We start from the raw sequence: 23,066 nt of genomic DNA, 5'->3' as shown, positions 1-23,066 counted from the left end.
CTGGGATTACAGGCTTGAGCCACTGCGCCCGGCCCGTTTCATTTATATTCTCATCCACCTCCTTCCTTATATTATTTTCAAGCAAATACCAATCATCACCATTTCACTGTAAATATTTTAGTAGGTATCTCCAGGACTCTAAAAAGATAGCTCCAATACCATGATCGCATCTGAAAGGTTAACAGTAATTCCTTAAAATCATCACATAACCAGTGTTCAAATTTTCAGTTCTCATATATGGTAAAATTTTTAATTTAAGATCCCTTATCAGGCTCACATATTCTGATTGGTTGATATCTAAGTACCTCTTACACTACAGGTTTCCCCTGCTTGCAACTTACTGAACAATTGTGCCAACTGCAACCTTTTGGTGTCACTCAACATGATCTTCCATCCTATTTTAGGTGACTTGGTAGATGCTTTGTCAGATTTAGGTCTTATTCTTTTTTAACTTCATAGGTAGCAGTGTGTTCCTCCAACAGAAAGCACTTAAGACCGTGTTTGTTTATTGTCAGTAGCTGCTGACCAATCCTTACCTCCATGAGATGTTGCAAAATAGCAATGTTGCAATTCCTTCGTTCCTTTTTCATTAGAATAGAATGTTTTACAGAGAAACTACCCTCCATTTGCTACTTACCTACCCAATGGTATAGTTTGTATAGGAAATGCAGGAAATATTAAAATGATCGTTCTCAAAATGTGAGCACTGGGCCAGAAGCAGCATTACCTGAGAACTTAGAAAATTCTTAGGCTCCATCCCAGACCTACTGAATCAGAAACTAGGGATAAGGTCCAGCAACAATCACGTCCTCAAGGTAACTCTGATGTATACTAAAGTTTGGGAAACAAGTGACTACACCTTTCCCACAAGTCTTGGAATGCCCTTTCTAAAAGCTATTAGCTTTTACTATACTTTAAAAAACCAAAGTTAGGTTCTGGATTTTTTCCCCAAGTATATTATCTGCCCAACTAGTCTATAAATGAAAGAATTACACCTTCAACTTTTAAAGTATCAACTTAGCGTGGTACTAGTCATGTTCCAAAGTTTTCAAAAATTTAACTACATATAGCTTGAAATACTTGCTCAATTAAATGCACATTTCTTTCTTCCTAGAAAATAACCATTGCACTGAAGTGGTCTGAATGAACAGATAGGAAAATCATTTCTAATGTCTGGCCTAAACCCCTAGTTTCACGTTATCTGTTGTTTAAGACTTCATACTGGGAAAAGGAGGCAAAATGTAGATGAAGCTATGGTAAGTTCAATAATGGTCCCCCAAGATGTCCACGCCCTTTCCCTTGGAACCTCTGAATACATTACCTTATATGACTACAGGGACTTTGCAGATGTGACTAGGTTAAGAACTTGAGATGTAAAAACTATCTTGTTTATGCAGGTGGAGCCAATACTTTTCTCATAAGGACCTTCTAAGAGGGAACAAGAGGGAGATACTCTGAGAGAGAAGTTATGATGACAACAGCAGAGACAGATTTCAGATGCTACAATTTGGGCTTTGAAGATAAGGGTCAATGAGCTCACAGAATGCAAGGAATGCAGCTCTAGAAGCTGGAAAAGGCAAGGAAACAGATTTTCCCCTAGAGCCTCCAGAAAGAACAAACCCTATCAACACCTTCACTTTAGCCCAGTGAACCTGATTTTGGACTTCGGGACTCTAGAACTGTAAGATAATTAATTTGTGTTGTATTAAGACACTAGGTTTGTGGAAATTTGTTGCAGCAGCCACTGGAAACTAATACAAAGCCTTTGACAAATTTTTATTGTGAAATACTGGATCTAGAAAAAAGTACAAAATGTCAACAGTCAGATGTGTACAAGTACAGTATTTCAATAGTCTATACATGTGAACAGCTTAACAGGTTCACTGCAGAATGCTTATTTAGACCAATATAATCTAAAAAGGACTGTAATATTCACAGGCTATTAATACATAAATAACTTGAGCCAAAATGACCCTCACTGGTTAATGCTAATTAATAGTGGAAAACAGGCTAAAAGCACAATACACCACACAATATTATCTCTTACAGGTCCACATTTAAAGAATATGAGTTTCTCATGTCAAAACACTACAGATCCAGGACTGGGACTGATTTACTAGTTTATACAATTGCAAAAAATTTAAGTTATAAGGTCATAGAATAAGAGAGGGTATTTAATTAGGACTAAATACTGTGAAGCCCATGAAAGGTTTTTAGCCTTGGAATTTACAAAGCTAAATTATTAGACTGTTAATGTTAGGTAACATTAAAACTCAACTGCCTTCAATTTTAATATTAGCTAACATTAAACTATTTTTAATTTTAATGTTAGCTAAGGAGAAGGACAACTTTCTTTTATAGATTCTCCAACAAGGTATAAGAACTATCACAAAGCAAAACCATAATAACCACTGTGGATTGACAAATGGCTATGAAACAGGAATATAACACATTACAAATTTCAAAGAAAGGTAATAACTATTTTATGAATTTAGCAAATCCTGCAAATGTTAAAATTCATGTTAAGGCATTGTCTATCATGTTTGAGAGTACTAAATTTAAGATTATTATTACGTGAGGATCCCATAAAAATAAACTGTTTAGTTTACAAGATTCTGACTGAATCTTTTTCTACCACTTGAAAATCACCCTATATTATGCTTTCAAAGTGAACAAAGAATTATTTGGTATCACTTTATAATGAACTATAAGAAAAGTTTACTGAAACATGCCATGTTAAAAAAAACTGTTACCATCGTGTTAAGAAAGCCAATCTTTGATATGCTATTCATAATCAATGCTTGTATAAAAACCTTTAAAACTGATATAAGTAACAGTTTATATGAAGTAAATTTATCTTTGCCCATAAATTCCTAAAAGAAGCAACTCTTTCACTCTACACAGTGTATCCAACAATACTAAAATCAAACTAAAATGCGGAACTGATAATAACTAGGAGATAAATTCCATTGCAAGCTGAAAACCACTGGATCAGAATATAATTAGTCAATAACTTCACATAACCTATCCCACCCTACCTTAACCTTTTATAGACAATTTTAAAGACTTTGAGACAATTTACTTATAGTTCCTGAATCTCATAGTAGATTCCAATTTATTCAAAGATTATCACAGATTGGATTAAACGGTTAATTTTTTTCAGATTTGCTTTAAATTAAGTATGGTGTACATAAATATTAACTTAGATAATCACACACAGGGAAAGAAGATATATGGATCATTGTAGAAACATTAAAATTATAAAGAAATTTTATAAAAAATAATAAAGCAAAACATGTAACTCACAAAATCTGAAGCCATATGACATAAAAAATAAAATTACTCTTTAAGAAGCAATTTAAAATTAAATCTTTGAGGAACCATTTTGATATAAATGAATTCAAAGACTAACAGCTTCCCTTATCACACAGAAACAAATCACAAAATTTTCTAAAGTCTATATGCATTATCAGTTAGTTCTTAATGCAATCTCAAACATTTTACTAGCAATTTTGATTTCCTTTTGAAATAGGCTTCTGTACATATGCATTTATATACAAACATTTATTAAACATGATTTTAAAACAAACTCTATGTACAAAAGATCAGCATTCCTATAAATAAAAACATTAGGTGGCAAAAAGGCACTTGTAAGTAAAAATCTACAGTTTTTACAAAACAGAAACACATTTTACCTTAGATACTGTACAATAAACATTACTTCCTACACCAATAATGAAAATGCTAGGTTACTAACGTTAATGATATAATTTTAAAAAACAAATTTACATATATTTGAAGTTCATTTAATAAAAGCACCATGATTTTCTCTTAAATTCATGTTGATGCAAAGTAAAAACACAATTTCCAAAAAACCAGTGTTCACCATTTGTCGAGTTTAAAAGTTTTTGTATTTCTAAATTGAAAACTGTTTGTCTGAAATTAGCATGGTGTAAAACAAAAAAAACAGAACAAAAAAAACCCTGCTGCTCTGACTTCTTAAACCATACCTACTCTATTATTGCATGTTTCGTTTTATAAAGAGCACTACTCATGCACTCCTTTACAACTGTTTAATACTATTGCTGGCAAAAAAGTTCCTGGATATCAAATAATTAAAAAGTTACTTCAAACCAGTTGAAGTTTTATTTGAATGTTTTACAACTTAAAAAATGCTGTATATCAATTACAAAAGTGAATAGAAAACACACCAATTCATTTGGTGTGCAAAAATATTTTTCTACTACACAGAATTTAGGGCTTCACAGAATTTTTTTTCCCCAAATTTACATTGTAAGAAGAAATGCTAAACAAATTACTTTCTCAAGGAGATGTTAGTATGCTTCCACTTTTGTCAAATTTTTTACCCTTTGACAATGCTGCAACCTGTTTGAGTAGTTCTCTGTTTTTGGCCTGTGGGAGACAAAAACATTCAAGATTAAAACTGTTTGAAATATTATTGAGTCATGCTGGAGAATACTACTTATTTAATACGGTTTTCATTTATATATTTATTTCACTGAAGCACTACATTAAATCAAAGAATTGATACATTTATGTTCATCTCTTTAAGAATGAATATGCAGAAGGAAAATTCTAGATTATCTCATCAGCCCCCTTTGTAAATAATATTATAAATAAAATTGCTCTCCAAAGATACACAATTGGTTACAAAAAAGAGACAAAGTGAATCCACTTAAAAGAATGTCTAAATTTTAATAGAGAAAAAATGTTTGGACCTTTATCTTAAAAACATGAAAACAAGTTGTTATTTACAATCAACAAAATCAAAGCATGAATGAAGATTTGGGAGGAATATTTCCTGGCAAGCTGTATGAGGTCTTTTTTCTATGTTTACTCTCTTGTATAACAAGTTTAAGAAGTCATTTTTGCAAAAACTACTCAGAACGTGTCACTTTGCCAAAGGCACTCAATGATATTCAATTTTTTAAAGCACCCATCAGAATCACTCATTCTTATCTTCTTGTTGTTCCTTTAATTACCATATAGTCATCTGACACTGGTTTTAGTGTGACTTGAGCAATTCCACATCATTTCCTATTTCATGAAAGCTTGAATTTTTACAAAGATTCAAAATTAATTTCATCATCTGACTTGGATTTCATTATTAAATGTCCATCCATCACTAGTTTAGTAAGGAGGAATGTGTAAGTTAAGTGAATATTTTCACATTTTGGCTGCCTTTGCCACCTTATTCAGTCTCTTAAATGTGGAAACTTAGATAGTGAGGATTCCTACATATACAAATACATTAGTGATCAAGCGTTTTTGTAGTCTGAGCCAAAATGGGAAAAGTGATGAAAATAGTTTGAAACCTGAACACTATCCTAAAATTAACATGTTTTTAAAAGATACTCTCTGACTTACATTTCAACACCATTTTCCTTCACAGGTTTGAGGCATTTTTTTTATCTCGACAGACTTTTTTAACCTCAGTACTTCATCTTTTACTCTAATTTTAGCTATCTATGGCCAGATAACAACCTGCCTTCCCTGTATGCCATTTTATAGAGGTTTCATGAAATAACCTTTTTCAAACTTTGTACTTCCATTCCCTCACCCTTCTCCAATCACTCTTACTAATTAACACCCCTGACCTCTAAAATGCAAACATTCTCAGTACTATCTTATGTGTGCAGATCAAATCATTTTTTATGTTCAGATGCATGATTAATAGATTCCTATTCAATCATTATTCATAACTAAGGTGGTAATGAAAAACTTCAATATCTATTTCAAATTTAGAAAACCATCAAGAACTGAAAAAGATTTTTACTTTCCTTTAAAACTAAACAGCTTGAGAAACTCACAGGAAAAATTAAGTGAGGATATCTGGCAGGTAGGGGAAATAAAGAAGCACATTTATCTTCAATTGGTTCATTACTCAGCTAACCAGTCCCTGTCAATACAGTAGTTTAAATTTTTTCTTTACTTTTAGCTACATGTTATTTAATTTATAACTATAATAAACACACTAGCTAAAAATAAAAAATTTGAGGAACATATATGTATGCAAATTTGACTCTAAAAGCTCTTTACCAGGTCTGTAAGTTATACTTACGTAAAAATTTTTATGCTGATACGCTAAACAGTTAAAATTTGAATCTCCAAATTATTTCCTCAATCATCAATAAGTAAACAAAAAAAGTGTTTATAATTTTCATATTTTAAGTACAAAATACAATAATTTGAACATTAGGTCTTAAAGCAATTTTTCCTTTTAATGCTTTAGTAGCTAATTTCCAGTTTGCATTTAATATATTTGTATCACTAATAGTTATTTCTTGATAAAATACATAAATCTTTTAAGATAAATAATACAGTTGTTAAGTGTAAGTACAAATTTATCTTATTCTAATATGAATACCTTAAAAATGAATTTTATAATGCAATATTTCAATATATGTACATTTAAATTTTTTAAATCTAAAATTACTTCCTTTTGCACCCAGCAAAAATATTTAAAAATCAATATTTTTTACAGACTCTTAAAAGATAAGTTTAAAAGTTTAGACATGTTGATCTAAAGGAAAGAATATCAGGATTAAGAATTACATAGATCCCGCTTTAAATCCTGGATTACTTACCTGCTACATAACCTGGAGAATATTTTCTCATTTGTAACATAGTAACTCCACCATCCAAACTCAAAATGAGTCGAAAGAACTTATCAAATATATAAAACACTTAGCCTAACACAGTTACTAGTACATAGAAGGCACTCAAATGTTATATCCTTTTCCCTTTTAACCACTTACCTAATTAAGTGAATTATAGAGTTTTTACTTCATATTCTCAGTATTGTCAATATTTGGGGTATTTTGGGGTTACATTTGGACAATTTTTTCTTGTGATGTTCAGTGCTTTGTTGTAGTTTGGTAGTTAAAAATATTTACTAGCTCTAAGATCAATCTTGTGTCAAAGATTCCTTATTACATAAAGATAAGAAAAAAATTACCTATATTTCCTCACCTCAGTATAGAATGCTACTAGTACCACTGGCTGCTAAAGGAAGCAATGTCAAAAGATGGCACTCAGCTGTGACAGATTGCCTGTAGCCATTAACACACACAAAAAAATATCAGGTCAGTCGTCTGATAGGAAGGATGAAATAGAAAATCTGAGTGACCTGAAGTGGTGGGAGCCAGGGTTTAACAGGGAAAAGTAGTTAAACTGGAGTCAGAAGATAAAAACTTCTATGTCACTGCTTACTGTGTGATCAGTTTCCTCTGTAAAATGGGCAAATCACATAACTCAGTTTTTGTAACAAGACAGCATACGTAAAATCATGTCAAAATGTCTTCTATTTTCATATAAATAGTAGTTACTTTTATATTATGTGAAACATCAGTTACCAACCAAGAGGAGGTAGGCTTAATACATCAATCAGGCTAAGTCAAAGAAGACCCCATGTCTTTGCAACTATTTTAAAAAATAAAAACCAAAACACAAATTGCTGTTTTGAACAGTGGGAAGTACTAAGTTAAAACATATCTAAGTACCTCTTGCAGTTATTCTGTTATCTCATTCTGGATTTACTTCAGAGCTTTGGTTACATCACATTAAATCAAAGACCATCAGGTGAAAGACAATCATTCAGCATTAATAACTGAATAAGAAAAATAGAAATAACATAAAACTAAAAATAATACTTGCTGGTACATACAAAAACATTAACTAATACATAAATCTCTCAGAATGGAGGGCAGATGAAGATTTCCATAAATCACCACTTATTCAACAAATCATTTGAATGCCTACTATGTCCCAGGTTCTACATGAGGTTCCTTTTCAACCATTTTCATAGTACTATGATCACGATTAAGACCAATCTGTACCTTGAATTTCAGCAAGTTCCTAAATTCTACTAATTTCAGCTACTTGCAAAGACATATTAATACAAAACCAAAAGAAAGTAGCAGCAAATATCCCTTGATGTTACAATGTGAAAAATACAAAAGGAAACAGGGCAGTATTAACTACTTCCTTCTGAAGCTGTACTCTCCTAAGTCTGAAGTCTGTATGCATTCATCTTCTTTTAAGATTTAAAACTTCTTAACCTTAAACATTACTAAAGATTAATTTTACAAACGTGAGACTATATAAATCAAAGAGAACATGTAATTAATTTAGTGTGGTCTGATTTCTAAATTTATAAAACCTAGCTGAGAACAAGCTTATTATAGTAGCAATCTGTATTCATGTTGGATGTTCACCATCTCTGCATGACAGACATCAATCAGATTGTTACTGTATTGACACCAGACTTCACCATTCAGTTGTTCTGTATACTTAAAATGCTACTGTGCAGTATTCTGAGGTTCAGTTGGATCACTACCTGTTAGCATTTAGTAGAACCTTATTTGGCACTTGTCAAACCACTGTACGTAGGTTAAGTAAACTCTTTTGCTTTGTAAACATTTTTGCCACTTAACGTCCTAAGAACTGGTTTTATACACCCACCTCCCTTCCCATTATCTGGAAGGAAATATTAATACGAAGAATGGCTGCTACTGAAGACCTGCTTTTCACCTTAGGTTCATGAGTCTGATTTTTAATTTTTTGTTCTAAGCCCAATAATCAATTGAACATACACCAATAATATCCTGCTCTAAAAACCCCGACTGAAGTTTAGGCCAAAGTTTTCAAGACTAATGTATTAAATCACCTTTCAAGTAATTTCAAACAGTAACTTCTAATGGGATCAAGATTAACAATGACTATAAAGTCAAAATCAAAACTGAAATGCACCAATTCTGCAAAACCAGGGCTACCAAAACAATCTAAGTCAATGAGTGCTGTTACTCAAATTCAGCCCTCCTTGCCTAACGTTTTATGTAAATGATGGTTAGTTACCTGAAGTTGTTCCACAGTTTCTTTGTGAGCTTTTTCCATACTGTTCATTTTTGTTCTCAAATTTGACTCTTGGTACTGAAAGTCTGCCTTTAGTTCAGTTAACTGAGAGATTAAAGAAAAAAGAGACATATGTATGTATTTGTACACACACACAAACACACACCACTATATATGTAACTTTCACAATGAACTCACAATTCATTACAAAAGTGGAAGATGTTCTTTGCAGTTTCCTGAATTGTACAACCTAAAATTTGTTTTGTGAATTGATGAAATCTACCTGCTTTACAATAGTGTGATTTTTATGCTAATACCCGACCATCAGTAAAATTTTTGAGTTTTCTTTTTTTTCTAAATGTAGCTTGACTGGGAATAGAGTTTGGCAACTGGTATGCCAACAAAAAAAGCTTAACGGCTAATAACTTGGAAAATGTCTCATTCAAAAAGGTACTTCAATAACATTTATAACAGTATAAACAAACATTAAAACTAGTTTAAGGGTAAAATAATCTTTCAATGCTTAAAGAAAGAAATTTCACACTGGGCAATATAAAAAGGGATGGTCTTCTCAGCCAAAAGCTACACTGTTTTTATTTTTAAATTTATGTCCAGGATTATGTACATAACCACCTAACACGAGGTAAAAACAGAAAACAAAGCAAAGAAATATAACTACAACGAATGAGAAAGGAAAGAGGGTTACTATAAAATTTGGGCTAATGTAAGAAAAACATCAGTGCTCTGAGAAAGGCTACATAATTTTTCATAAACATAAATGACATACATAAAAAGCATAACATCTCATGACTTCAAACCAAAGAATGAATTATTATGTAATTTCACTATTAGAACCATGCAGAAGCAGCTGCAAGTTATTTTTTTAACATTTTTCATTATGTCAGCTTTAAAGGTTTACACATTCTTTTGTAATTACCCAGTAGCTAATAAACTGAAAGACACACAACAGCAAAAACAGAAAATCATGGAGTCTTATATACTTATTTTTCCACACACACAAAAAAAGCCCTTGCTTTTGTCAAATTCAAAGTATAACTAAGTTCTCTCTCTCAACTTTCTATATTCACAAAAGATTTTCTGTTCTGAAATGCCAATTCACACCAGATCAGCTAAGACAATTACTCTATTCACTATACTGTGAGTTGCCCCCAACTATGAACTTCTGGAAGATAAGAATTATGTTTTAATTATTCATCTTTGCATCCTTATGAACTAGTTCAGTGTCTGGCTCTAGAAGTCACTAAATAACTCTGTAAAATCAATTCAGGAAAATAACTTGGTTGTCTTAGATTTATAAGAAAAAGCTGCAAATGTGTAGCTATTTAAGGTTTACCATTAGAATTTTTCTTACAACAATACTAATTTCAATCCCCATTAGTATTTTGGTTTTTTTAAAGAGTAATACTAACAAAAGCAGAAAACTTCAACTGTACAAACAAAGATAATACATTTTATGCTAGAGAGGAAAGAAAAATCTAGTATAATACCTCTTCTGCTAGATAGGAAAGAAAAATCTAACAGTCAATATTCTATAACTGATTACTATTTGGTTTAAAAATCATTGCAATTTTGCAGTAAACTTGGCATTTTATTTAACTTTTCTCAAGGTTAATGCAGATATACCTGGCTTGTCTCTAAAACTTTGTACATAGAACAAATTTCCATAAAAGCTCATTAATTTAAAAAATGTTGTCAATTAAAAAGAACCATAAGACAAAGACACCCATAACCATCCTACTTTTATCTTGTATGTCACTCCTAAGTTTCATATACTGAATTTGCTTAAAGCAAGGTGTAAATGTATTAAAAATTAAGTCCACTAACCATCAAGGTGTCAGAAGATGTAACAAAAGTTATTGAATGCCAGAAGTAAAAGCCAGCTGATTCAAGTCTGTTACTATAGGTACTCAGAGATGAATATGATTCATATATGTATCCATAATAAGGTCTTATTCTTTTAAAAAGAAATGATTTTAGTGTTCTAATGCATAATAAATTTGATACAGGTCAAACTACACTGTCTGGGACCATAAACAAGTATAAAGATGATCAAGCATCAGTAATAACCCCTATGAGCGCTTTCACATGCCAAGAGCTACAGTAAATAAATGTATTTTCCTTAATCATCACAGCCGTCACTTGAAATAGTATTATGCTCTCATTTAAATGAGAAAACTGAGGCCCAAAGAAGTATACGTTCTGCTCCTGGTTACAGAGAAAATCTTAGAACTGGGATTTGAATCTAAGTATGGCTAAATAACTTCAAAACTGTTTACTGTTCCATGCCTGACCACTATTATGCCATCCTGATTTCATAGTACAAGACCTTAAATCTGTCTATAATTCTGTTAATATTCCTGTTTTTGCTAAATGGATAACACATTTGATATTCCTCTTGATTTAACTGATATATACACTTACTTCCTACAGAATGACCTTTTAGATTGGAATATCAAATATTATGTTTAAACTACTTTCTTAAATCACAAAAGTTTACAAAATATTCCATTTATATCTCATTTTTAAAGTATTAGTAGACCTATTTTTAAATGACATGTTTACTGAAAATTAAAGTTTAGAAATTATATCCTAATTAAGCTCTCAGTTAATTCTTACAGTTAAAATTCTGAAAGACCATTTTTTTACCTATCTTCATGAGATGGCTTGGGGGGTGGGAGGGCTTTTGTAATTTGTCTTATAAAAATCATGCATAACAAACATTACCAAATTATTTAAAAAGACTAATAAAATTTGTGATTATTAAGCAACCAACAGTCAAGACATAATTCTTATCAGGCTTCAATGAACGATGTTCTTACCTTTTTATCTTTTTCTAAAATGGTCTGGTCTCTCTGCTGTAAGAGACGCTTAAGTGACATCACTTCTTCTTTCAGTTGACTTATAAGGACAAAATTGTCTGTTCCCCCACTATCTGCTGACTGATTTATAGAGCTACTAAAAAGAAAAAAGTAAAACACAGTTAAATGAAGGAGAAGGAAAATTAGCAGGTGTTCAAATTGCATAAATTAGACAATTCCACAAACATCCTTAAGGCTAATGCAAAAAAATATGTACCTGACAGAAATGGATGCAACTGGCAAATTACCTTACTAATGGCACACATTACATACACCTGCAGAAATATAATTCAGTATTAGCTTTTAGGGGGTCAATACTTCTAGTGTAAAGCAATAGGCAGCCAATTTGTACAGTAACATCAGCAAACTTTTGGCTAATGAACTAAAACAAAGTCACGCTCATATTTTTAATCTAAAAACATTTTCTAAGCAGGTCAATTTAAAATATCACAATTAGATTTGTGTTTCATTGAAGAATAAAGATAAAAATAATGTTCTCCATTCAGATTTGATTTTTTTTTCAAAACCCAAATTTATTTCCCAAATAGAACAACATAGTTCAGTGCCACTTTCTTATTGCCAAAATTAAGTTAAAAATTTTAAACTGATTTATGTTTACTCTTCTAGGTGACTCAAGTCAATGTAGAAAATACCTGTTTCTAGTTTTTTATCTAGTAATAACTGGCAATCAACCATAACTATGCAACTAAACTGAATTTTCACAACACTAAAATAATTCATTTTTACCTATCTCCATTAGATGGCTTAGATTCCAATTTGGGCTTTTTCTTTGGAGTTTCATTCTGAATTGCTGCAGAGGATTTATGGCTGAAACCAAACAATAAGAATAGTTAGAGTAAAAAGGACAGAGGAACCAAATGATAAGTTATTCATCTTCCCCTAAAATATTACTGAAAATACTATTTTTGTAAGGCTTAAGTAACAAAGTTAAAGGAGTATCATACACTTATAAAAATACATTTCAAAATACTTCAGAAAATACAGCAATGTATTTACCTCTGTTTCCACAGTCCCTGCTCTTGTTCTGGACTTAGATTGCTGATTCTGAAAAATATATAAATGACATCTAATAACGACATTCATTTAATACATCTAAATTTAACATTCTTTCTCGACAGATACATATTATATGTTTATAATCTTTTGTTCAGAGAAAGGCATATTTAAGTTTTCAGATTAAGCTAATATTGAATAAATCACAATCTGATGAGACAAATTTTAATCAAATGACTACTGGCCATCTTAAGTTCTTCAAGAATTCTTTTTAACCAGCATCTCCACAGTTCAATTTAATATCATACAAAGGTTGGAGTATACAAGCACAAAAACTACCACAACAAGATTCTAAAATTATAAAGTCTAGGTATCATTGTACTTTGGCTGCCCTTACCAATTCAGACTCAAAATTTGTATCTTTAAAGCTAAGGCTTTCCTAGTAATTTAAAGTAGAGATTCTTCCTTTGGAGTAACTCAAGTTGCTCATAATAGTATGCCTATTTAAATGGGAAAATATATTGATTTCGTTGATTCTTTTGCAGTTTTCTTAAAAATCCTCTTCAAAGTCCCTAGATCTCTCATTAGTATTCTGGAGAAGTTATGCTGAAGCTATTGGGAAATTTCATAGTAACAAATGATTTTACTTTTACTCCTAATTAACTGTAATACTCCTTTTCTATTTTGGCATAATACTAATAATCACTTTGTAATTCTCTATGAATCCTACATTTTTTTCCTCCTATACTTGACACATCAGTCAATCCTTTACTAACCCCTAGTTTATTCACTCCACATATAGAGTATCTCCTATGAACCAGATGCCATGTATTTATACAATTTAGAAGATATTGGAAAACCTAAGCTGTGACCTCATGCAAATTACTTAACATCCACGAGCCTTGGTTCTCTCATATGTAAAATGGATGTAATGCATACCTTACACTGATATGAGCATTAAATGAGTTATATATACAAAAGCACTTAGTATAGTGCTGGCGTATACAAAATAGATATATGCATACATATGTCTAAAATTTACTATTGGTTCAGCTGTAAAAGTTTTTTAAGCAAAAGAAAAAAAAAAAATTAAGACTCAGCTGTAAACCAATACCAAGTTGGGGGAAAACAGTAATAATTCCAACAACCTGAGTTCTTCTTATTTGTGAATGGAAATCCTACTGAGGGATGCAGCTGTCTTTTTTTTTTTTTTTTAACAAATTTCATTATAAGCGTAACAAGCCATACATGAATTAACAGCACTAACCATATCTCAAATAATAATCACATTAATATGACTGATAGAAACGTGGAATTCCCATCTTAGCTTTCTGAGGGTTGTCCATTCCTAGATTCAGATCCACATTAGTGCCACCCACACAACCACATCCCCTACTCTAGCCAATCACCATCTATCACAATATGTATGCTCCTCATTTTCAGTCTAATCTATCGAACTTAAGATAGGACCCTATAAACTAACTATTATCAAATGGTCAATAGCCATCAAATAGAAAATAGTGTTTGTGGCCGGGCACAGTGGCTCACACCTATAATCCCAGCACTGTGAGAGGCGGGTGGATCACCAAGTCAGATCAAGACCATCCTGTCTAACATGGTGAAACCTCGTCTCTACTAAAATATAAAAAACTAGCCAGGCGTGGTGGCACGTGCCTGTAGTCCCAGCTACTTGGGAGGCTGAGGCAAAAGAATCGCTTGAACCCAGGAGGCAGAGGTTGCAGTGAGCCAAGATCGTGCCACTGCACTCCAAACTGGCAACAGAGCGAGACTCCATCTCAAAAAAAAAAAAACAAAAAAACAAAAAAAAATAGAGTTTGTAGTTCTTACATAACCAAAAGTAAAAAAATTGAAGACTTTCAATTTCAATACTGTCTTCTTTCCCTTTATTTTTGAAACCTGTCATTTTTTCAAAAATTTGGTTGCTGTCACATACTTCAATCTTCACAAAAATAATCTGATTGTGTCCTTTTACAACATGCTAAGACAAATTTATCTGTAAAGGATAGAGAAAGAAGACATTTTGGCAGTCTTAGGCGTATGTCTAACATTGCTATTATAGTATATAGTTGTCACATTACTTCTTAAAGCAAGAAGCAAAATCGAGGAAGACTTATATTCCTTTGCTCCTTGAGATACTCTGATATAGAGATAACAAGATTTCTTCAAAACAACCAAAAGACAAGGTATTGCATTGTAGTCTACCCAATGGTAGAATTAAACATGACTAACCTCAACGTAACCTCATCATCTAAAAGGTGATTGAATATGGTTTAGAACAAATCTTACTAATTAGATAGAGCTATATTACATTCCAAAAATACTGCATTTGTTCCAAAATGTGGTGGGCATCAGTTTTTTGTAAATTCAGTTTTAAATTATCTGAAACTTTAAAGACTCTTAAACAAACAATAAATTCTTCTGAAAATGGGCATGCATATATCCCTGTTTTTTCCACTTTAATTTGTGTTTACATGAGTTTAATTTGTATTTTAATGTTCTTGTTTGTTCCATAAAGACTAAAACTGCATTTTAAAAAGCCTTCATACTACACACATCAAGGGTTAAGGTACTACTACTACTACTACTACATAACTCCTCCCCCACAGGTCACTTTAAAAATCAAGTACAGTTGACCCTTGAACAACCCAGGTTTGAATTGCATGGGACCACCTATACAAGAACTTTTTTTTTCCCAGGCAAATACGAATAAAAAATACAATATTTGGAAGATGTGAAACCTGCATGTATAGAAGGCCAACTTTTCCTATAGGCAGGTTCCACAGGGCCAACTGGAGTACATGCAAATTTTGATCTACGAGGGGGTTCCACATCAAATTCCTCAAGCATACTGAGGGAAAACTACAGTTGTCTGTTTTTAAGTAGGATTTTAAAAAACAGCAAAGTATCAGTAGTCAAAAATATTTCTCACATTTTGGGGACCACAAAGATTAGAAATGCTTTTATCGTAGTAACAAATTATAGTATTAAAATACGTTCTCCAAACCCAGTCATTGTTTTGTTTTGGTTTGGTTTGGTTTTAACAAAACAAATTGACCACTGAGAGAAATATAATTTTTCAAATAAAACCTTAACAATTATTTAAACAAAAAAGAAAACTGAGGCTTTTGATAAGTTATTTAAGTGTTAACTGATGTACTTGTATTTTGACTTTATATGATTATAATTTTATCATTTCCTAAATGTCTTACCTGTATTATGGTAAATAGCTAAACATATTCCATGTGTGTAACATTATACACTGAATAAAATGGAGACATGGCCTTAGACACGCAAGAAGCCTACTGTGTACAAAAGAAACTAGACCAGCACATAGTAAATATCTGCACAAAGTAAACACCAATAAATGGCATTAAAATGCCAGGAAGAATTTTAGAAAAAATGACTTCAAAGTACTTACTTGTGATGGCTACTGCTGTGACGATGGTGATGGTGATGATGGTGGTGATGATGTTTTGGATGATGCTGGTCTTTCTCAGTAAGAGATGAAGAAGATGAATTTGAATGTGATGATCCCAGGCTCTTCCTTTGTTCTTTCGTCTTCTGTAAAACTCTTTTGTATGATAAAGTACAGAGCCAGCATAATAACTTTCCGTCAACCTTTTAAGAAAATAAGTGTATTAAATTAAATGTACCCATATAAACCGACTCTGAATAAAACCAGGTAAGATAAACCACTCAACTTCTACCAATATTCCACACATAACATGCACAAATGCATGTATGTACATATTCACAAATCGTTTTGCAAAACAGACATAAAACTGGACTTTTCTGAAACTTGGGAAAATACTTGGTTGGAAAATTATAAAATTAATGAGGACGACATACAGATTTCCATTAGTTTTGAGGCATTTTTAATTTGAAGAAAAAAGACATGTTACCTTTTTTCTTATTCCAGGAGAGTAAGTATAAACTGACTGATATAATTCCAAGAAATAGAGCCTGAATTCTTAAATCACTGCACAATTACTGATAAAGTATTTCCGACTACAGTAAGTATTGTAAATTTACAAAAAACCAGAAAAGCCTAAATGATATAACACAGTTGACTCTCATTGTTCTTCATTTCCTATTTGTGTATTTGCCTACTCAATAAAATTTATCTGTGATCCCAAAAGTCAAAATTTGTAGCATTTTTGTGGCCACTGCATACATACAGAGTGGTGAAAAATCTCTATTTTGCACATGTTCCCAGCTGAGATGTAACAAGGTGATGCTCTGCCTTGTTTTACCTCTCAGACGGGTATCCTTTTCACAGTCGATTTGTGCCACGTTTTTTAAGTTTTTATATTCCCAAAGAGTACTGCTGAAGTGCTATACAGTGTTTCTAGGCTCAAGAAGGTTATAACATGCAATAGCAAAGACATGGAATCAACCCACATGCCAATCAATGGTAACTGGATAAAGAAAATGTGGTACATATACACCATGGAATACTATGCAGCTATAGAAAAGAACAAGATCATGTCCTTTCCAGGAATGTGGGTGGAGCTGGAGGCCACTATCCTTAGCAAACTGACAGAAGAACAGAAAACCAAATACTGCATGTTCTTACTTATAAGTAGGAGCTAAACAATGGAACACATGAACACATTGAGTGAAACAAACACTAGAGTGTATCAGTGGGTAGAGGGCAGAAAAGGGAAAGAATCGGAAAAAATAACTAATGGGTATTAGGCTTAATACCTGGGTGATGAAATAATCTATACAACAAACCTCCATGACACAAGTTTACCTATCTAACAAACGTGCACGTGTACCACTGAACTTAAAAAGAAAAAAAACATTAAAAATAAAAAAGGACAGGTGCGGTGGCTCACGCCTATAATCCCAGCACTTTGGGAAGCCGAGGCGGGTGGATCACAAGGTCAAGAGATCAAGACCAACCTGGTCAACATGGTGAAACCCCATCTCTACTAAAAATACAAAAATTAGATGGGAATGGTGGCGCACGCCTGTAATACAGCAACTCAGGAGGCTCAGGCAGCAGAATTGCTTGAACCCAGGAGGCGGAGGTTGTGGTGAGCCAAGATCGCGCCATTGCACTCCAGCCTGGGTAACAAAAGCGAACTCTGTCTCAAAAAAAAAAAAACGAAAGTTAAGAAGGCTGTGATGTGCCTTACAGAGAAAAATATGCGTGTTACATAAGCTGTGTTCAGGCACCCTTACTGCTGTTGGCCATGGGTTCAATTAAATTTATTGACAGTGTATATCAAGGAAGTTGTCTTCAAACAGTAACACAAACAAAAAAAGGTTATATATTGATCAACTGACCAACATGTTATTACTGGAAACGTGAACTTAATCCTATATTTCTCTTGGGCAATGCTTCAGTACAGTGGTCCCCCTGACAAACAGTTTTGGTTACCCATGGTCAACCTTAGTCTAAAAATGATAAATACGATATGATATTCTGAGGGAGAAAGACCATATTCACATAACTGCAACTAGAGTAGATTATTGTAATTGTTCTATTTTGCTATTACTTTTGTTAATCTCTTATTATACCTAATTTAAAAACTAGACTTTATCCTAGGCATGTATGTACAGTAGAAAACAAGGTAGAGTTCATTATTTTCCCCAGTTTCAGGCATCTATTCCATCCAGGTGGTGTTAGAAGGTATCCCCCATGGATAAAGGAGGGTACTACTATATTCACTTGTGGGAATTTTAAAGAACTGCAAATAATGAGAATCAACTGTACCTGTCTCAGAGAAGAGAGAGAGTGTTTCCAAAAGTACTGACTAAACCTTTAAAAATAAAATCAAATTTTTATCTGTTTGTTCACATCTATTCCATCCAGAGTATTCCAAAGTATGTATGGACCAGATGTGCTGGAGGGACAGGTCTTATAACGGGGAATATACATTGCTGTGGGGAGACCTGAGGAAGCTCCTCAAAGAGCACTTCCCCAAATCAGCTAAAATTGATAGGCAACAGAAGGACTGTGTGAATGCTGATCGGCAGAGGAATATCACATGAACACATATGCTTATTATATTAAGTCACTGTAGGTAAACAAAAACAAACAGTGGTTTCAAATATGAGCCTATATCAAAAGGCACAAGAGTAACTGAATTTTAGGTGCCAATGTCCCATCAGGTATTTTTTTTAACACAAGCAATGTCAAGTAAACAGCAAGGCGGTAAAGTAAAAGAAGTTATTTAACAGTAATTAGTTAAATCTCCTGAACCAAATGTGGGATAGCCAATTAGTACAGAATAGCCACCACAGAATATTTTTTATAGTACATGAATCACACAAGGAGGACACTCACTATTCCTGCACTTTCATCTAATTACTTGTTTTCACGGACCCAAATAGATCTTGTCTCAATAGTGTATTAATTATAATTCCCACCTTGTTTGGCATTTTATTTAATTTCTAGAAAATGTCATAACATAATGAGGCATACCTTTCTTCTTCCTTCCTCCTTCCGATCAAAAGCACATTGTTGTTTGCACTGTTCACAGGTCTGAGGTGGTCCATATTTTTTTTCTGAATTTGTGCAACGCTGACACTTGGTACCAATAAATGCTGCAATTATATTACAGTACTGACAAGGCTTGGGCTGAAAAACACATACATTTTACATAAGACTTTTAAAATATTAAATATTTGTTGCACGGCATATACCCAGCATTATAGACATATTTCTGGAATTAAGAAAACCCATACGTAAAAAATTTGTTCTCTATCAAGTCTGTTGTCCTGTCATATGAAATAACTTTTATGCTATATTTCCAAGCATTCAACTAGTATTTACTTCTAGTCATAAAACTATTACTCTAAGATTACAAGAAACAGATTTCTGATTTGCACAGTCTGTTAGGTAATACAAAACCTACACATAAAAACAGTTTCAAAGAATGAAAATAAAGGTATACATGTATAGAAATCTCATGAATAAAGAATTTGAGGAAATGTCCTTCTACTGATTTAATATCCTAGTTAGCTTATTGACCGTATTATTTACTCAAAAAATATTAACTTTTCATCGCATATAGGTATAAATAATACAAAAAATATATACCATAAGCAAGTTTTCAACTTAAAAAAAATGGGGACCAGCATATCCAACATAAACCATAAAAACATACCTTGATTTTCTTTGATACTCAAAAGATGATTCAGAACAGTTTAGAACATTAAGGTTAGCATTTTTGACCAATAATAAATAATATTGGTATAATATACCTACAATGATTGTAGTATACATCCAAGACAATTTGTACTAGGATTGTGTCATAACTTCTGTGAATAAATATCTTAATTGTGCTGTTTTATAAAAATAGTTTTGAGGAGGTTGTTATGAAGTGGGCTAAAGTCTGATCACACAAATTTTAAGGATACAAATTTGCTCTATTTGAATCTTTAAAGGATAGCTTCACAAATTTCACAGATATTGAATACAGGTAAAACGTGCATATAATTTAACTTTTTAAATATTGTCACATTTCCATCAAAATGTCTACAGAAAATTTGTTTCATAAAATATCATATGTTGAAATATTTAAGAGCATAACAATACATAGTTTCTAAAAGGTCCAGCTTTGTGAAAAATATTAACTGACTAGTAATAATGACATGAAATGAAAACCTAAGACATACTTACCGTCCCAAATTGCTTCACATTTTGAGCACACTTCTTACAAATTGTGTTAGTTTTGCTGAAAAAGAAATTGTATATAAATGATCACGTTTATGCAGCTTTCTAAGGTAATTAGCACAATGCCAAAATAAAATGAGTGAGTCAAAGGTTTGTAGGCTTAAAACTTATTCTAATATGGACCACGGATTTTTTTCAAAAATACAAGAATGTTTTTAGGGTTGTTTCACCCAAATTAAGACAAATGTTTTAATACATTTTTATTGCGTATTTCTTTTTGTAAAGAAAACATCTTACTGTTTCCTACATGGCTCCAAAATCTTCTCACTTGCCACTATTAACGCACAGCACTTCAATACCAGTGTACACCTAGCCTTCTAATTGGCTATTGTCCAACATTATAATGCCCACACCTACTTATGAAGAAATTATTTGTTTCTTCAGAGGCTACTTTCTGTATATACTGTTAGAGTGGTACTCACTGTTAAAAAACTTAAGTACTACTCTTCCATGTAACAAATTTCTAGATTTCACCCTTCAAAGGCAATTGGTAACACTACAGACCTCTCCTCAGGTCCGTAATTGCTTTATTATATATTTTTTTTAGTTTAACAGTAACTGTTTACATTTGCATTTTCATTAGCAAGGCTATACATTTTCCATGTAGTAATTCATTCTTTCTCTCATATAAAATCTAACTGTAAATTAACAACCACCAGTTTTTTTGGCAACATTCTCCCACCACACATAAAAGGTTTACAACTTAAAATTTCTGGGGCTAAACAATTTTTTAAAAATACTTTCATAAATATATGGCATTATAACCTCCAGGTATTCTATACAGACAACACTTCTCTTTAACAGTCAAAAACTGTTTAATATACAAACCTCTCTTGCTGAAATTCTGATCTGCAGTAAGTACATTTTACAATAGGATGTGCAATCCGACATTCCTGTAATAAGACAATACATCAGTCAGTATCTATTTGAAAGTCCCAAATCTCACTTTTCTAGTAGAAAATTGTTTACCCAACCTAGTGAAATGTCTAAAACATTGATAAAACGTGGCCCCAACGTAAAGAACTGGATGTTTTATCATGTAAGTGGCCAATCACAGTATAATTCCTTAGGGAAGGCATAGGTGTCTTTGTCTTTAGCAGACGTGGGGGTATATTACAGACAAATTAAGAAAGCTGTCAGGGCCGATTCCAAGGATTGGTTAAATGTGAAACTACTTATTATCTTGCACCGTTGCTCACAGACAGCATCCTGGCTTTAATGGGATGGGAGGAGCTCCAAATCATAGAGCATTCTGTTCCCAAACCAGTCGCTTCGCTTTCCTGGACAGGGAAGAAGGATGCCATCAGCTTTGCGGCTTCGGGTTCCTAGCAAGAAAGTGCAAAAACCGTCCCCTGCCTCCTGGTGGAAGAAGAGGACAGACCAGGCAGAAAACCGAGATGAAAACATCTCCACCCCGGGGTCTCTGCGGCATAGACAGGTGGCTGCCTCACTCAACCCCACCCGAGACCCCCTGACGCTGACGGGGCCCGGCACCGTCCTGGGCCGCCTGGAAGGGGGCACGATTCTGCCCCCCTCTCAGGGACCGTTCCCAACTGATGCTCAAGCCCCCGGAAAAAGGGGTCCCCCAGTGGGGAGGCGAGGGCTCCAGACTCCCAAACCCCTGAGGCGCCGGCGAAGAGAGAGGGGCTGCAGCGCAGCGGTCACCCGGCCCGCCTCGGATTACAGCCGAGGATACCCATCCCGCCCGCCTCCCGGAGTCCACGGACCTTGCAGAGCTGCTGGCCCTGGGAGAGCTCCTCGAAGGGATAGCGCTGGGTACACTTGGTGCAAGCGTACAGGGCCGAGGCCGCCATCCTGCTCCTCAGTCTCCTCCTCCGCCACCGCCCGCTCCGAGGCGGGGCCCTACGGAGAACTCGAGAGCCGCTGCCACCGCCCGGGCCGCGGGCTCCGGCTCCTCCTCCTCCTCCTCCTCCCCCCCTCCCCCTGCCTCGCGCCCACCACAGAGCCTCGCCGTGAGAGCCCAGGGCTCCACGGACGGCGCCACCGTCTCCCTCCGCCTCCACTTCCGCCCCAGCCCACCCAGTGACGCTGTGCCAGCCGCTGCCGCTTAGGCCCCGATAGCGGCGGAGGGAGACGAAGCGGGTAGCTGGTTGCTGTTTAGCTGCGCGGCTGCAGATCCGCTTCCTTCTCGGCCTCCCTTCCCCATGCCTGATTGGCTGTGGAGGCCACCGCGTCACTCGGAGGCTCCGCCCAACTCCCAACTTCCGCGACGCAGGGAGCATCCACAAAGGGAGGAAGTCGCTGGCCAATGACAGTCAGGCGCTCTCAACGCGCGAAATCCGCTTTGAACCTGCCCCGCCCAAAGGTCTGCGGTCGCGGCTATTAACAGCCAGTCCCAGGTTTGAGTGAGAGCGCCTCAACCCAATTGGGCAAATGTTCGCGAACGCATTGCTCTTTGCCGCAACTCTTTTCCCTTGCCTTCTATTGGACTAAGTCATCAAGTCCCTCCTAATCCTATTTGTTATTGGCCAAAAGGTCAGTACTTCACCTGCAGAGGCGTTCCCCGAGGCAAAACTCACACACTCTCCAGCGTGTAATCCGAGGGAACTCGGGGAGTGCTTGAACTT

General features: G+C 34.3%; 1 protein-coding gene across 4 annotated transcripts; it reads right to left on the bottom strand.

The window, feature by feature from the left end:
• Nucleotides 1–1,761: 1,761 nt before the first annotated feature.
• Nucleotides 1,762–22,618, bottom strand: FAM76B (family with sequence similarity 76 member B). 4 transcript variants are annotated; one of them, XR_013523153.1, is made up of 11 exons: nucleotides 22,206–22,618; nucleotides 21,307–21,371; nucleotides 20,425–20,479; nucleotides 19,225–19,380; nucleotides 16,207–16,406; nucleotides 12,771–12,818; nucleotides 12,501–12,581; nucleotides 11,715–11,850; nucleotides 8,878–8,979; nucleotides 7,524–7,630; nucleotides 1,762–4,413 (listed from the first exon to the last, which is right to left on the bottom strand). XR_013523153.1 is itself a non-coding variant. In XM_009007204.5 (10 exons), exons 1-10 carry the CDS (start codon nucleotides 21,780–21,782, stop codon nucleotides 4,324–4,326), a joined length of 1,038 nt encoding a protein of 345 aa, XP_009005452.1. In that variant the 5' UTR covers nucleotides 21,783–22,618; the 3' UTR covers nucleotides 1,762–4,323. The 4 variants fall into 4 exon arrangements, 3 of the variants coding, with proteins under 3 accessions (XP_009005452.1, XP_009005454.1, XP_009005455.1); XM_009007204.5 differs by lacking the exon at nucleotides 7,524–7,630 and having other exon boundaries at nucleotides 21,678–22,618; XM_009007206.5 differs by lacking the exon at nucleotides 7,524–7,630.
• Between the last annotated feature and the right edge of the window lie 448 nt (nucleotides 22,619–23,066).

This window comes from Callithrix jacchus, chromosome 10, assembly GCF_049354715.1.
Source record: "Callithrix jacchus isolate 240 chromosome 10, calJac240_pri, whole genome shotgun sequence".
Classification (NCBI taxonomy): domain Eukaryota; kingdom Metazoa; phylum Chordata; class Mammalia; order Primates; family Cebidae; genus Callithrix; species Callithrix jacchus.
This window is presented reverse-complemented; position numbering and strand designations above follow the sequence as displayed.

What these genes read in the sequence shown, in the direction of transcription:
- FAM76B (XM_009007204.5), bottom strand. Translation starts at nt 21,782, where the DNA reads ATGGCATCCTTCTTCCCTGTCCAGGAAAGCGAAGCGACTGGTTTGGGA. An exon ending in ATGTGAAGCAATTTGGGACG is followed by an intron (nt 19,381 to 20,424) that starts GTAAGTATGTCT and finishes TGTGTTTTTCAG; the next exon opens with CCCAAGCCTTGTCAGTACTG. An exon ending in TTTTAGAAAAAGATAAAAAG is followed by an intron (nt 8,980 to 11,714) that starts GTAAGAACATCG and finishes TTAATCTCTCAG; the next exon opens with TTAACTGAACTAAAGGCAGA.